Raw genomic sequence first — 16,542 nt, 5'->3', positions numbered from 1 at the left:
TTATCTAAATTCCTAGGATTCAAACGCAATTTTTCAAAGACGTATAAAGAAATAACAATGCTCGATGATTCAGACAGTGCTAAGGTTCTGAAATGATATATGCAAAATACAATTGTAATATTAGTACCTTCATGAATTTAGAAATAAAGAACAAATAAAGTATACAGTTTGAAATTGACTGATGTAAAATTCATTTGTCGCTTCATTGATTAACAAAGAAAAGTAATGATACGTTTCATATATAAAGTATGTAGATACATATGATTTTATTTTATTCCAAAATCCTTCAGATTGGCAAATTAGCTTGTGGAACATGCATAATGTGCATATCGATAATTAATTAATGTGCTGAATGTGTTGCATTGCGTGCTTACCAAATGGAGCCTTGGCTACAAATTTGATGGAAGGATTACTGGGTTCTCCTGGTCCAACCTTGTTCTCAGCAATGACCCTGAACTCATAGTCATTCTTCTCAACAAGGTCAGATACTGTCATTGTAGTCTCGTTTACCAGAGTTCTGTTGACCCTGATCCAGCTTCTGCCCTTTTCCCTTTTCTCCACAGTGTATCCAATGATAGTGCTTCCTCCATCTGAGGTAGGTGGTGTCCAGTTGAGTGTTACGCAGTTCTTGTCAACATCACTGACCTCTGGCATACCAGGTGGACCTGGGGGCTTAACCGCTACCAGCGACACTTCACTTGGTTTGCTTTGTCCTGCTTTATTGACGGCACTGACGCGGAACTCAACATTCTCTCCTTCTTTCAGACCCTTGACAGTGAAAGATGTTCCGTCGACGGAGTCTGTGACAGGAGTCCAGCGACCAGACTTGTCCTTCTTCTCCAAGATGTAGCCTGTGATGTCCGCACCACCGTCAGATCTTGGAGGTGTCCAAGAGAGCTCAACTGATGTTGGAGAGAGTCGCTTGACCTCGGGTGCACTAGGTTCTTGAGGGATGTCTGGATTGTATCAAAGAAAAGTTGAAAACACGAGATTAGTAAGGACATGAGATATTACAGAATATATATATATATATATGAAACATTTGAACACTAATACTTAAATATACAGATATATGTATACCGACATCACCACCACCCTTTGTTTGACATCTACACGTCATTTATTTCATTACATTTGTAAGGAATCACATTGCTTTAATTAAATGATGACTAGAGAAACATCCACAATTTTATACATTCGCACCCTGTTATATGTTGCTTCCTTCAAGTTAAGTCTTATCACACATTTTCAAATACAGCTGATTATCGAAGGGTGGATAAGATTCAAGTACAACTCACCAAATCCATACTTAGCAACGACCACTGTCTCTTTGCTAGGTTCACTCTGGCCCTCTTTGTTTTCTGCAATGATCCTGAAGGTATACTCAGTCTTGTCCTTCAAACCAGTCACCTTGAATGTGAGCTCAACGAATAAATCTTTCTTGAAAATGGTGAAGCGAGTACTGAATTTATCCTTCCATTCAATGATGAAGTTGGTGATAGGGCTTCCGCCATCATCAGTGGGTGGGGTCCAGGTGAGAGTTAGGCTTGTTGGAGTGATGTCTGAGGCCTTGGGCGCTCCAGGTGCAGTAGGCACATCTGGTGAAAGCAAGAAGTAAAAACAAATCTGTATTTATACTGTGTTTGGTAGAATTTATCAAGTATGAAATAGTACTGAATAATGTAGTAGTCATGGATTTCGATAATACTTCGTTTTCAGGTCATGTTCTAAAGTGACAGTAATAAGTTGCAGTATGGAAATAAGATTTAATTCCAAATTACAGCTAAAAAGTTTACACATGCATTATTACAGTATGCATATTAGTTGGTCCGAATGACACGCTATTTTGGACAGGTGAAACAAAAACTCACCAAATGGAGACTTTGCAATGAACTTTGCTGATGGTTCACTAGGCTGTCCCTGTCCTATCCTGTTTTCTGCAATCACTCTGAACTCATAGTCAGTCTTCTCTGTAAGATCAGTGACCTTCATGGTGACGGCATTGATGGGTTTCCTGTTGACAGGCACCCAACGGTCTCGTCCCTTCTCTCTCTTCTCCACAATGTAGCCAGTTATGGTGCTGCCTCCATCTGAAGAGGATGGCTTCCATGTCACTGTTGCAGAGGTCTTGTTGATATCGCTGACTTCGGGTCTTCCTGGAGCCCCTGGAGGTTTGGCAGTCAAGACGGTCACTTGACTTGGTTTGCTTTGACCAGCCTTGTTGACAGCGCTGATTCTGAACTCGACATCCTCATCATCTGGAAGACCTTTAACTGTGAAGGTGGTACCATCGACGGAGTCCGATGACACAGGTGTCCAGCGACCAGACTTCTCTTTCTTTTCAATGATGTAACCGGTGATATCAGAACCACCATCTGCAAAGGGTGGAGTCCAGTCGAGTTGGATAGATGTTGGTGAAAGACGCCTGACTTCTGGAGCACTTGGTGCTTGAGGTACCTCTGCAGGTATTTGAAGAAGAAGAAGAAAAAAAAAGGAAAATAAAATGCAGAAGAATGGCGCAAGCATCTGTAGTCAGGATTTGCATGAAGACTTCTTTCAAGCTTGTAGGATATAATATAAATCATTGAATGGCAATGATCAAAATAAATCTGCAGTATCCATTTACCTCCATATTGCGGTCTTTTTTTAGTATGAACAAATAACAAAACACATATCATGTTATGAAGACGTTGTAGAGATCTTGAAATACATATAATTTACATAGAACAAAATACTTAAGACTATGAAATAAGGAACACTCACCAAATTCATATTTGGCAACGACCTTTGTCTCTCTACTTGGTTCACTAGGTCCAGCTTTGTTCTGAGCGATAACCCTGAACTGGTACTCGCCATTCTCCTTCAGGTTCTTCACAGTGAATGTGAGATCAGTAACGGTGTCTCTGGTGACTGGGCTGAACTTGGAGCTGTACTTGTCTTTGGATTCGAGGATGTATTCAGTGATTGGGCTACCACCATCAGAATCAGGAGCTGTCCATGAGAGGGTCACAGAGGTCGGCGTGATATTGGAGGCCTTTGGTACACCAGGTGCACTTGGCTCATCTGTTTGAAATAAATAAGAACGAGTTTGGAATGCACTGATCAAATAGAGCAATCATACCTTTATTCAACTACTTCCTTTCATATGTATGGTCATTTATCTTTCAGTCAGTTTCAAAGATTTAAGCTCCGACAAGAAAGTTGATAGTACATCATATAAACATTGTATAGGTGGAGGATAAGAGGTGGGTTGGGATAGTGTGAAAGCGTGCATTTTTTTATCGACAAAACACAAGTAAATGAAACTATTAATTCTTCGAACAAGTAATTTGTACTGCTTTATTTTTCTACTCACCAAATGGTGCTTTAGCAGTAAAGCTTGCAGAGGCATCACTTGCTTCTCCGGGTCCAGCCCTGTTTTCTGCGATCACCCTGAACTCATAGTTGTTCTTTTCCACGAGATCAGGTACCTTCATGGTGGTCTCAGTAACAGGTTTCCTGTTGACTCGTACCCATTGGTCACGTCCCTTCTCTCTCTTCTCCACGGTGTAGCCTGTCACCTGACTGCCGCCATCATTCTTAGGTGCTGTCCAAGTGACTACTGCAGATGTCTTCTGGATATCCGTGACCTCAGGTTTGCTAGGGGCACTTGGTGGCTTGGCTGCAATGACAGTCACCTCACTTGGTTTACCAGTGCCTGCCTTGTTGACAGCACTGACCCTGAACTCCACGTCTTCTCCTTCTTTCAATCCCTTGACAGTGAATGATGTGTCTTCGATGGAGTCCGATGTCACGGGTGTCCATCGTCCAGACTTGTCTTTCTTTTCAACAATGTAGGCAGTGACCTCTGAGCCACCGTCGGATGTAGGTGCACTCCAGTTCAACTGGACTGACGTTGGAGATAGACGTTTCACTTCTGGGGGAGTTGGTGGTTTGGGAGCCTCTGTAAATCAATAAGTTAATTGCATACATTGTTGCATTTCGGAAGGAACTTTTTTTTACATAAATGGTATCCATAGTTTATTATTCGACTTTAGTTTTCCAATCCACAAAACCTAACATTTTCAATTTGTACACGTTGCATACGAAAAAAAAGATAAATTGGGCTAGAGTCTATGGAAAAATGCAAACTGTATCAGGACAAAATCATGTAAGTCAAACAATTAAATATCATTCATACACATACAAATCTTAAATTAATTCAGAAAAAGTAAAGTTGTTTCATGTGATAATTACCGCATGTATCTTATTACAGGTATTTTAATATGTTGCTTGTTCGCTTTTAAAAACTTACTTTAGTCAGGAAATATAAAGTTTTTTTTGTTGAAAGTTTTAAAACTAAATGTTTTATTCCATGTGTTCTGCATGCCAAAGTATGTTTAAAAGTTAGTCCAACTATACTTGGTAGCGAAACAATAACAAATTGCTAATGTATTACTTTATTACCTCAATATCTCAACAAGTGAAGAGATGTTCATTTAACTAAAAAGAGGAATGCATTATTGATACTTTATTTTAAACAATGAAATATGCACAAAAGATGCATGTATTGAATAATGATCATGACGCAATACAAATAGAACATAGTTAACATGTTCATGAAACAGGCAGTTGCAAAATGAAGGAAACAGGAACGATCTCAAGACCTAAATCAAATTATGTAATAGGGAGATGAAAGGAGGATGTTTTACCAAATGGATATTTCGCAGTCACATTAACCGATTGACTCGGTTTGCCTGGCCCAGCTAGGTTATGGGCCACAACACGGAACTGGTAGTTCTCATTCTCCTTCAACCTCTTCACCAGGAATGTCGTCTCTTCGATTGGTTCTTTGTTTGCAGGAGTCCATCTTGTGCTGTAAGGCTCCTTCATTTCGACGGTGTAACCCGTGATAGGGCTTCCACCATCGAATGAGGGCTCTCTCCAGGTGATGACAGTAGAGGTCGGGGTCGTATCCTTGGCAACCACGTTTCCAGGTGCTTCAGGTGTTTCTGTTTTCGTTTAGTATCCATGGAGATGATTTGAGGATAGGATATGGTAGGAGAGAGAATAATGACAAAGCATGCAAAAGCATTCACTTTCATTTCTTCAATCATGCCTCGTTGAATTAGAGTAATGGGAATGCATGATAGATCATTATATCAAGTTCAATTAGAATAGTGTCAATGATTTGTTCAAGCAGTATTTTCATAAGCGTTTGAAGAATTGTTTTGCAATTTCGCATCGTAAATTTTGAATCGAAATTTGCTTTACTTTCGTGACGTATAAATGAGTAAATACTTGTGATGTTTTCATTAATACAGTTTACCAGTTAAGAAATCAATGACATGTAATTTATTTCAGAAGATACATATTCTGAAACTTCTGAAGCTGCTAACATACCGGTATCTCTCATCTATTTTCTCTGGACATGTTGTATGCCATTTCACATTTTATATCAATGACACTATCCTAAAATTACTCTCATTGGAAGAAACAAAAGGGCTGAACAATCCAACATACTAGGAAAATATTGTCAATCTAATTCATGTCATTCAATAAAAAACAAAGTTTAAAATTAAAGTTAAAAGGGACACACATGGAACCCTCTGAAGTATGAACAGTTAAATGTCAATCAAAACCTTTAAAAGGTACTCAGGAAATCAACGTATATCTACTTCTAAAATCTGTCCATGTGTGTCCTAGTCTGATAAAAGCATGTAAAAGGAGAGAACAATGCATATAAACGATCTAATGCTTTAAAAATCTGATGGGTTAAAAGAAGGGGTATGTAAAAAATGGTATAGATGTTTTAAGTATTGAACAAATCACAGAACATGAAGGGGAAAGAATTCATGCTCCTTCATGGATGAAAAAAATGCTATAAATTCGTTCATTGAAAAAATGTTAATCTATCCAAAAGCTAGCACCCATCTAAAGAGGTAGGGGATGCTATGGAATTATAATTTTCTTCTAAAACTCATCTTTAATAAGAATATCTGGAAACTATGAGACTAAAATACAGAAAAATACCTATCAATAAGGTTTTCATAAAACGTGCGTTCCAACTGAAACAAATTACGACCTAATATTATATATAACTGCATAAGAGTAAAAAATAGTGTCAAGCACTGAACTAAAAAGAGATAGAAGAACAACTTTAAAAAAAAATGTAACACACACAAGGGGCCATGCTCTACTCACCGAACTGGTGTTTTGCAATGAACTTGCATTCATTACTTGGCTTGCTTGGGCCAGCCTTGTTCTCGGCGATGACGCGGTAAACATACTCATTGTTCTCCTCGAGGTTAGTGACTTTGAAGGAGGTCTCCTGGAGTAGACCCTTGTTGACTTTAGTCCAGCGAGAGCTGAATCTGTCCTTGGTCTCCAGAGTGTAGCCCAGGATGGGACTGCCTCCATCGGAGTCTGGTGGTAGCCATGACAATGTAGCGGACGTTGGCGTGATGTCAGATGCAGCAAGAGAGTAGGGAGCCTCCGGTTCATCTGTAACATGTTTAGGAAACAAGCAAGAATAAGAAAACACAATTTGAAATTGAGACAAAGAAACTTAATTCATCCATTAAAAATGTATATTTATAAATAAATTTACCAATAATAGTGTCTGTAACTTCACATTATCATTTTCAATTGTCAGCTCTGTTGTCATGTATTCTACATCTTATTCTTTAGAGGAGAAAGGTTTTACAGTTTACATGATTACGAATCAGGCCATTTAAAAAGGAACACAATTGTGAACTTACCAAATGGAGCCTTGGCCGTAAATCTTGCAGATGGGTTGCTGGGTTCTCCAGGACCTACTTTGTTTTCAGCAATTACTCTGAACTCATACTGGTTCTTCTCCGTGAGATCGTTGACCTTCAAGGTAGTGTCCTTCACCAGGCTTTTGTTCACCCTCGTCCAGCGATCCCTTCCCTTTTCTCTTCGCTCTATGGTGTAACCTGTGATTGTACTACCGCCATCCGATGAGGGAACTGTCCATGTCACCGTTGCTGATGTTCTGTCGATGTCACTGACTTCCGGTGCGTCAGGAGCTCCTGGTGGCTTGGCAGATAATGTTGCAACTTGACTTGGTTTTCCAGTGCCAGCTTTGTTGACAGCGCTGACTCTGAACTCCACATTCTCGCCATCAGGTAGTCCTTTCACCGTGAATGAGGTCTCAGTTTCAGATTCGATTACAGGAGACCATCGTGGAGACATCTTCTCCTTCTTCTCCAAGACGTAGCCGGTGATCTCAGATCCTCCATCAGATTTTGGTGGGGACCACTTCATGGTAGCAGAGGTGGGAGACTCTCTTGTGACATTGTCAATAGTTGGTGCTTGAGGTGTTTCTGTAAAGAGATGATGAAATATACTAGTGGAATGAGAAAGGATAGAGACATGTGTGGAAGAGTTGTGGTCTAGTGGATATGTCACCGGACTGTGGATCACATGGTTTGGGGTTCGAATCCCACCGAAGCACTAATGTCTTTTGGCAAGACAACAATCTACATTTGCCGCTCTCCACCCAGGTAAATTGGGTAACCGGTAGGATGCGAACACTAATGTGGTTAGATGAGCACGTGTGCTTTTGGAAAATAGCTTCTGGCTGTAATACTCCACATGGAGTGGAGATTGTGCACTATCATGTAGGGATTAGCTATTGAGTCAAATGGCAGGGGTAAAAATAATTACATTGTAAAGAGCTTAGAAACGTATTATCAAGCGCTATACAAATGTGACTATCATTATTTGTCATCATAATTAAAAATGTTGCATGCACATCTCGTGCCGACATTGCATAATTACATTCAATTTGTTGACCATTCTAACAGTAGTTCTGAAGAAATAGCCAACAAACTAGATCTCATCACTCACCAAATGGATACTTGGCAGTCACGTGAAGCTCTGGACTAGGTTTGCTTTGTCCAGCCTTGTTCTCTGCAATCACTCTGAACTGGTACTCCTCTTTCTCCTTCAGATCAGGCAGAACAACGGTGGTCTCTGAGATCAGTTCCCTGGTGGCCTTTGTCCAACGGGTGCTGAATTTATCCTTCATCTCTACTGTGTAGCCTGTGATGGGGCTTCCACCATCAGATGGTGGAGGTGTCCAGGTCAAGGTCACAGAGGTCGGAGACAAGTCAGAGGGTGCTGGTTTACCTGGTGCATCAGGTACATCTGCAAACAAATAGGAAAAGAATAAAGTATAACATTAAAAAAAAAGGGAGTTGGATAATACCATGTTTTCATGATTATGTAATCACTTATCTGCAGACTACACCAGGGGGGTGTTTCACAAAGATCCTAATTTTAACTTATCTCTAAGTTGGACTTAACAAGTATGGAAAGCCATTAGCATCTATGAAAATATTTTGTAAAAGTTATTTTAAAAGGCATAAAATGTTGATTCAAATCATTCATATTTTCAATTATCAAGGAGATTTCACGTTCTTGATGTGGAATGTATACAAATTCTAAAATACTTGATTTTTTCACTTTTGAATATATTTCATTTTAAGGCTACAAATGGCTCTCCATCTAAGTCCAACTTAGAGTTACGTTTGACTTAGAATATTTGTGAAACACACCCCCCCCCCCCAGGGCTACTATTGATTGCCATAAACGGATCGTCAAAGTTCATAGACTCATATTCAGAAGATACAATTTGTCCTCAAAAGATAATTCCGAACTTCTTTACTTGATTGAAATCTGATGGCATCACACGTTTTCTTACCATATGGAGGCTTGGCAACAAATGGTTTGCAGGCATCGCTGGGACTACCGGGCCCAGCTGGGTTCACAGCAATCACTCTGAACTGGTATTCATTGCCTTCCTTTAGGTCTTTGAGGGTGATTGTAACAGTATCTCCTGGTGTCTCGCCAGCCTTAGTCCAGCGGGAGGAGAATCGGTCCTTTTGCTCAACGATATACTCAGTGATTTCTGCACCGCCGTTGTTGGAAGGAGGTGACCATTCAAGATGGACAGATGTCTCGGTGATGTCAGATGGAACAGGTGTGCTAGGTGCCCCTGGAACATCTGAATGGTCAAGGTGATAAGACAAGGTTCGAAATATTGACTTTAATTCTGAAATATTTTGAAACATTTTTCCCTTAAACGTAGCAAATTTAAACTATTTGTTCCATCAAATATGATGAATACTATTTTACTTTTCGATTCATTTATACATTTTCATTCATTTAAAAAAAAATACTTTGATAAAATTCATTTAATCGATGAAAAAGCAGAATAGCAGACGGACGCATCAATATCTCACCAAATGGAAGTTTGGCCTTGAGCGTATCAGAAGGCAGACTTGGTGGGCCTTCACCGGCTTTGTTCACGGCACTGACGCGGAAGTCATAGATGGCATCCTCTGTCAGTCCAGTGACTGTGAAGCTAATCTCAGGGACAGGTTCCTTATTGACCTTGGTCCACTTGTTCCGAGCCTTGTCTCTCTTCTCGAGGATGTAGCCCGTGACCTCTGATCCGCCATCATCATCTGGAGGTGACCAGGTGAGGTGGATAGAGGTACGGTCCACGTGGGTTGGTGTTGGAGGAGGAGGTGGGCCCGGCTCATCTGAAAAACAAAGCATGAAAAATAAATTAGAAATCAAATATTACTATGTCAATGAGCGAAAGCAAAGAGTTCAGTGAATTTTGTATGGAAAGATAGAAAGCAAATATGGAACTCTAAAACATTTGGACACATAGCTTTGAAATATAACTTATATTTATCTTGACTGTTGTATAAGAGTACATTAGTATAACGAGAAACATCGTCAGAAGATTAACAAACTTTCAGGAAAAACACAAAAAAACATATGTATGAAGGAATTATAAAAAGGGTAAAAGTAATCGCAATGGAACTGGTTAAAAAATTACTACACAAGATCACTGTGGATCTGAATGTCATATCTATTTACTGATGGCACAATTATTGGGCTTACCATAAGGTGGTTTTGCCTTCTTCGGTTGGGTGGCTGGACTGGACTCTCCAACACCTGCAGCGTTTTCTGCGCTGACCCTAAACATGTAGTTTGTACCCTCTGTTAGGTCATAGACAGTGAGGGTAAGTTCAGTGACCAGGTCCTCTTTGTGGGCCTTGGTCCAACGTTTCCGATCAGCATCACACTTCTCGACTATATAGCCCAGAATTTTAGCGCCACCATCATCAGTAGGTGGTGTCCATGTCAGGGTCATGCGATTCTTGTCAACGTCACTGATGTCTGGAATTCCTGGTGGTCCTGGCACATCTGGAGAAGAACAAACAAAATACAAGGTATTCACTTTAATATCTACATGATTTTGAAAAAAATGAATGAATATACAGGTTGCTTTTGTAATCCAAGCAGAAATAAATATCAAATTGTTGACATTTCAGGGACTTGTTGTCTTTAAATTTAGGCTAAGCATCGTTAAAACAAAATAAATCAAATCTTCATAAAATATGATGGCTGGGCATTATTTTAATGAATCTTTACACCAAGAAAAATATAATTTGTTGAATAAATACTCTGCGCATCTACATTTCGAACAATAACATGCATTTACAAACAATCAGAAAATTGTGAAGGTTAGAAATCCTTTCTGAACTTACCATATGGAGGTTTGGCTCTGCGCTGGTCTGATGGCTCACTAGGTTTGCCAACACCAGCCTTGTTCTCAGCCGAAACCCTGAACTGGTAATCGTTACCTTCCTTGAGGTCGATGATCGTGTAGACAACCTCCTCGATTGATGTCTCCTTGACCTTTGTCCATCTGGATGACACACGGTCTCTCTTCTCCACCACATAGCCTGTGACTGGGGAGCCGCCATCAGTTTCAGGTGGTGTCCAGGTTATTGTCATTGATGTGCTGTCCACTTCCAAAATAGTTGGCTTACCGGGTGGACCAGGAACGTCTACATTGATTTCAAAAGAGAATTGAATACAAAAAATTGTTCATTAACCGAGTTGAGTTAAGATTACAATTTGGAACTAAATTTATTTTTATTTCTAAGACGTACCTTCAATGGATTTGTTCCTTTTAATTACCCTGATGCTGGTTGTTAGTGCTCCCAGGATCTTGGCAATGACATTGAACTAGGACTCTTCCAAGTCTTATATGATTAAACATAAGGTTTTACAAATTTGTGATGGTCAAAGACTGAAGAAAAAAAAATCTTATCCTTACCATATGGTGCTTTTGCAATCTGGTAATCTGATGGCTCGCTGAAGGGACCGGTGCCAGCAAGGTTCACAGCTGCGACACGGAACTCATATTCCTTCTTCTCGATCAGACTCTTGATCGTGGCTGTAGTGTCAGTAGTGGTTGTCTTGAGGGATTGTGTCCATTTACCAGTGTTCTCCTTCTTCTGGATAATGTATCCTGTAATTGGACTTCCACCGTCAGAGTCAGGTACAGCCCATGTGAGTTCCATTTGGGTTTTGTCTGCGGAAGTCACTTCTGGTTTTCCGGGAGCTGAAGGAGCATCTAAATGGAGATATGATGAGATAGCTTAATTAATCAGAACTGCCTTGATTGTCTTTTTCTTTTCATTCTGAACGATGTGATACTAAATGCACATCTATTGTGGGTATATCAAATTCAAGAGAAAAGAAATTAGAAAGGGTCAGAACTTAAAGACAACAACCACAACCATAAGCGAGCGATGTGAGAGAAAGCTGCATTAAGGCACTTTTTCCACTATTATATAAAGATATTCAAGAAAATTAAATAATGAAAGACGGATATAAAAGTACTTTAGCACTAAAAGAGCAGATACATGTAACATATTTACCGAAAGGTAGCTTGGCCTTCTGCAGGTCGGAGGGCTCACTCGCTGGTCCAGGACCTGCTAGGTTCTCAGCAATGACTCTGAACTGGTACTCAGAACCCTCAGTTAGACCAGTTACTATGAGTGTTGTCTCGGTAACTGTCTCCTTTGTGACACGGACCCATCGAGATGAAGTCGACTCCTTGCGTTCTACCACGAACCCTGTAACTGGACTACCACCGTCTGATTCAGGAGGAGACCATGTGATGGTCATCTTGGTGATGTTGTACTCAGTAACCTGTGGTTTGCCTGGTGCTCCAGGGGCGTCTGGGCAATCAACACAAAAATCCCATTATTAAAAAGGTTTATATCATGTTTAATAAATATCATTTTTACGATGTATTAATAACTATTCAGATTAACATTTCCAAAAATTATGCTAATGTACATATAATGTTTGCAATTTCTTTTCTAAACGATGTAAAATTTTATGAAGGGACTCAAAATTATATGCAACTGCTTTTCGAAACGAAACTCTGATTTTGGCTCCTGATGAATTTGAATGAATGTTTCTGGTTTAATTCCAATCTCATCACACATGGTTCCTAATTTTGCTTAGACTTACCAAATGGCAGCTTAGCCTTAACAGTATCTGATGGCGGACCTGGTTGACCAACACCTGCTGCGTTCTCAGCTGACACTCTGAACTGGTAGTCGTTACCCTCATGCAGGTCAGAGATGGTCAGTGTCAATTCAGTCACCAGATCTTTATTGCACTTGACCCAGCGACCTCTGGCCCCCTCGCACTTTTCAACTATGTAACCAGTAACTGGAGAACCACCGTCATTTTCTGGCGGTGTCCAGGTAATGGTGATTGTGGTCTTGTTGATGTTTTCAGTGGTAGGCTTGGAAGGTGGACCTGGCACATCTACACACAAATTTAAAAAATAGACACATTGTCATATAAACAATCTCCTACTAAATGTACAAACATATTTTAAATCAGAATAGGTCATATTAGAATACAATACACCCTTGATAACTGTCAACGAGGCTTCTTGGCTGCAACAAATTCAAAGTTTCAGACTTGTGCAAGTAGGAACTATTTCTTACCATAAGGTGCCTTTGCCATTTTGTTGTCCGATGGTTCACTGAAAGGACCGGTTCCTGCTAAGTTGATGGCTGCTACCCTGAACTGGTATTCCTTCTTCTCGATCAATTTTGTAACAGTAGTTGTTGTCTCTGTGACAACAGTTTTGATGGCCTTTGTCCACTTTCCAGTCTTCTCCTTCTTCTCGATGGTGTAGCCAGTGATCGGGCTACCACCATCGGATTCTGGTATAGTCCAGGTAAGCTCCATCTCAGTCTTGTCCGCAGAGGTGATGTCTGGTTTTCCAGGTGCAGTGGGAACATCTGAGAGTTAGAAGGGAAATCATGATATGAAACTAATTAATATATCGTATGAACAATAAAATAACATAGTTGTAATCACTGCTGTTAAAAATAAAGACAGCTTGAAATGCATTACATATCAACTACATTTTTGTTCAATTTTTCACTTCAAATTTTTAACAATACTAAAATTCATTGGTAATATAAGGTGATATGTCTAGAGAAGCATAGATAAAGATAGTTTTGATTCTACATTTCTTGCTTAAAAGTAGTTCTGAAAATAGAACATGAAATGAGCGATGGTATAACATTTATTTCGATTGCCTCTTACTTCACTACTGACAGAACTTACCGAACGGCAACTTGGCCTTCTGCAAATCGGAGGGTTCACTAGCTGGTCCAGGACCTGCTAGGTTCTCAGCAATGACCCTGAACTGATACTCAGAACCCTCGGTCAGACCAGTCACTGTGAGTGTTGTCTCAGTAACTGTCTCCTTTGTAACACGGACCCATCGAGATGAAGTCTTCTCCTTGCGTTCTACCACGAACCCTGTAACTGGACTACCACCGTCCGATTCAGGAGGAGTCCAAGTGATGGTCATCTTGGTGATGTTGTACTCGGTAACCTGTGGTTTACCTGGGGCTCCAGGGGCATCTACGAATGAAGTCAAAATATAAGATTGTGAAGAAATGGATTGAGGTGACAGGAAACTACTGAAAAACATCTAATTCATGCTCCATAATGATACTGCAGGTGTGTCCTCACTTTAATAAAATATTGTTTACAAGATGGCATGTGAAAAATATCATTTAAGAATGTGGTTCTTAGTTTCATATTTATAAATTCAATCTTAATGATTGATTTTTGTTCACCATGCAAATTGGATATTAACAGAAAGTATTGTTATTTGAATGGTCCTTTTCTTCAATTGTTTTATTTTTGCATACTTACCAAATGGAAGCTTAGCAGTGAAGGTTGCAGAGGTGGGGCTTGGTTGTCCAACCCCAGCGGCATTCTCTGCAGAGATCCTGAACTGGTACTGTCCACCATCCGTGAGATCAGAGACGGTGAAGGTCAGCTCAGTGACCTTATCTCGGTTGCATTTCACCCAGCGACCCCGAGAAACATCACATCGTTCGATGACATACCCAGTGACAGGAGAGCCACCGTCGTCTTCGGGTGGGGTCCAGGATACTGTGATGGTAGTCTTGTTGACGTTCTCACAGGTCGGTTGAGCGGGAGGTCCTGGCACGTCTACAGAGACAAGGCACGGAGAACGCAAAGTAAGTAATGGTAATAAAATAGGCAGGATTAAAAGAGTGGCATATATTTCCAAAATTCTTTTTCAAATAAACATCCTTTTTCTATTGATCTAATGGTGAAGAGGCATTCGCATAGCACTTTCTAGGAACTATTACGAAATATAGAAGGACGATCTCAAATGAATATGGTCAACATACAGTATTTGCTGACATCTTAAGATGTGCTGGACTATGTGGTTAAATGTTTTAAAAGCTTGTTTATTATGATGCGGACTAAATCAATTTGTGTTCAAGTAAATTTATACTGCGTTGTACGACACATACTTTTACGTTGAGCACCCATTGTATTACACATAGACAACTCTAATTCAACATAGAGTTAACAGGGCACTATATAATTCTGTGTCTTACCATAGGGAGCCTTGGCTTTGGTAGGCGTCGACGGCTCACTTGGTTTGCTTGTACCAGCCTTGTTGATGGCATATACCCTGAACTCGTAGCTGGTTCCCTCGATCAAGTCTTTGACACGGAAAGTCAGCTCAGTGACGGTTTCCTTTGTGATCTTCACCCATCTTGTCTTGTCAGCTTCCTTCCTCTCGATGATGTAGCCAGTAACCTCGCTGCCTCCGTTGAAGTCGGGCGGTGTCCAGGTTAGGGTCATCTCTGTCTGGATGACATCTGATGTTTCTGGTTTGCTTGGAGCGTGAGGTACATCTGAAGAAATAAAAGCATATTTGTTTATTTGAGTAGGTTATAAGAATATAAAATGTACATATTACCAAAAAAATGTCTTCCGCGTACAAAGTTTGATTTAGTGATTAAAAAAAAACACATCAATATACTTTGAAAGCTGAGAAATTTAGACAATTGATTGACTGTTTTGAATAAGACATGTGTAGTGGTCCACCTGCACACCCCAATCAGTTATACCGGGAGGAGAGACCCGACGGTTACAACGATTCAGTTCACTTTTCACCTCCCATGCACAAGTGACGCCAAATACTTAATGATAATGACTCTAAGAACCTTTTCCCTTTCTTGGAAAATTGTTTCTTCTCCGTTTCTTACATAATTGAATTCTTTTGCAATACGTCACGTTCACTCCATCTGGACATTTACACGCTTGTTACAGAAATGAGTTCCTACTTACCAAACTGGTATTTAGCAGTAACAGGTTCTGAGGTAGTAAATGGTTCGCTGGTGCCCAACTCGTTCGTGGCACTAACACGGAACAGGTACTCGTTGCCTTCCACAAGCTTAGGAACCCTGCAGGTGAGTTCTGAGGTGGTGTCAACCTTGGTCCAGGTATTCCTTTTCATGTCCCGTTTCTCAATGACGTATTCAATGACTGGGCTACCGCCGTCGTCCTCTGGTGCAGTCCACACCAGCGTGACAGATTCAGGAGTGGTCTCAGTAATGGACAGGCTCGTTGGTGGTTGTGGTTTATCTGTTAAGCAGTTAAGAAAAGCAAGAAGCGATATTGATGATATGGTTTGAAGGTAAATGAATTCATTTATCATGTTTCTATGATATTTGATAAAAAGATATGTATAATGAAAGTCTTAAACATAGTACCGGTTTTATCTTTCATTGCGCTGCATGTTGCTTTCAATGCAATCCAAATTAATATTCCACATGATGTTTTCTACTAAAGCATTTTGGTTTTAGATCGATGCTTCATTATAACTAATTTTATTACAATGGCTTAGTTAAATTACCAACAGATTCCAATTCTTACCGAGGACAATGATGAAAATGATGGCAGTATCTGTTCCCAAGTCGTTGGCAGCGGTTAGTGTGTATGTTCCAAGATCTGACCTCTCTGTCTTGTCAATGGTCAGCCTGATGGAAGCCTTGGGTCCTTTACCTGCCTCGATCTTGAATCTCTTCGTGGATTCAATTGGAGTGTCGCCCTTGGACCATGTTGTGACTGCAGCAGGTGAACCAGTGACAGTTGCTTCAATAGCGATTTTCGTGCCGGCCTTGACGCTAATGTTGGTCAGTTTAGGATCCACATTAATCTTCGGTGGAGCTGTAGAATATAGTGTAATAAGCACAAGTATAACAAAAACTTAAGTGACATATGCAAGTCGGAGGTCAATGGTAAGATTGGAACTTACATGTACATAGGAAGTTATCATTTCCAAGTGACAAG

The 16,542-nt window shown here is 40.2% G+C and overlaps 1 protein-coding gene across 1 annotated transcript in view; it reads right to left on the bottom strand.

The window, feature by feature from the left end:
* The window catches only part of LOC590007 (titin), a 220,906-nt gene that overhangs the window by 84,918 nt on the left and 119,446 nt on the right, over positions 1-16,542 (bottom strand). The window contains exons 52-73 of the mRNA XM_030974532.1: positions 16,126-16,419; positions 15,538-15,834; positions 14,799-15,101; positions 14,077-14,379; positions 13,477-13,779; positions 12,846-13,145; positions 12,358-12,660; positions 11,757-12,059; positions 11,150-11,449; positions 10,575-10,877; positions 9,925-10,230; positions 9,252-9,554; positions 8,711-9,013; positions 7,855-8,154; positions 6,741-7,328; positions 6,184-6,483; positions 4,692-4,991; positions 3,356-3,943; positions 2,764-3,063; positions 1,872-2,459; positions 1,299-1,598; positions 375-956 (exon numbers count right to left, since the gene is read on the bottom strand). Of these exons, the coding sequence (XP_030830392.1) occupies positions 375-956; positions 1,299-1,598; positions 1,872-2,459; positions 2,764-3,063; positions 3,356-3,943; positions 4,692-4,991; positions 6,184-6,483; positions 6,741-7,328; positions 7,855-8,154; positions 8,711-9,013; positions 9,252-9,554; positions 9,925-10,230; positions 10,575-10,877; positions 11,150-11,449; positions 11,757-12,059; positions 12,358-12,660; positions 12,846-13,145; positions 13,477-13,779; positions 14,077-14,379; positions 14,799-15,101; positions 15,538-15,834; positions 16,126-16,419 (7,767 nt within the window). The remainder of the gene's footprint in view (positions 1-374; positions 957-1,298; positions 1,599-1,871; positions 2,460-2,763; positions 3,064-3,355; positions 3,944-4,691; positions 4,992-6,183; positions 6,484-6,740; positions 7,329-7,854; positions 8,155-8,710; positions 9,014-9,251; positions 9,555-9,924; positions 10,231-10,574; positions 10,878-11,149; positions 11,450-11,756; positions 12,060-12,357; positions 12,661-12,845; positions 13,146-13,476; positions 13,780-14,076; positions 14,380-14,798; positions 15,102-15,537; positions 15,835-16,125; positions 16,420-16,542) is intronic.

This window comes from Strongylocentrotus purpuratus, unplaced genomic scaffold (assembly GCF_000002235.5).
Source record: "Strongylocentrotus purpuratus isolate Spur 01 unplaced genomic scaffold, Spur_5.0 spur5_scaffold_7, whole genome shotgun sequence".
NCBI lineage: Eukaryota > Metazoa > Echinodermata > Echinoidea > Camarodonta > Strongylocentrotidae > Strongylocentrotus > Strongylocentrotus purpuratus.
The sequence above is the reverse complement of the archived record's forward strand: the minus strand, read 5'-3'. Positions and strand labels throughout refer to the sequence as shown.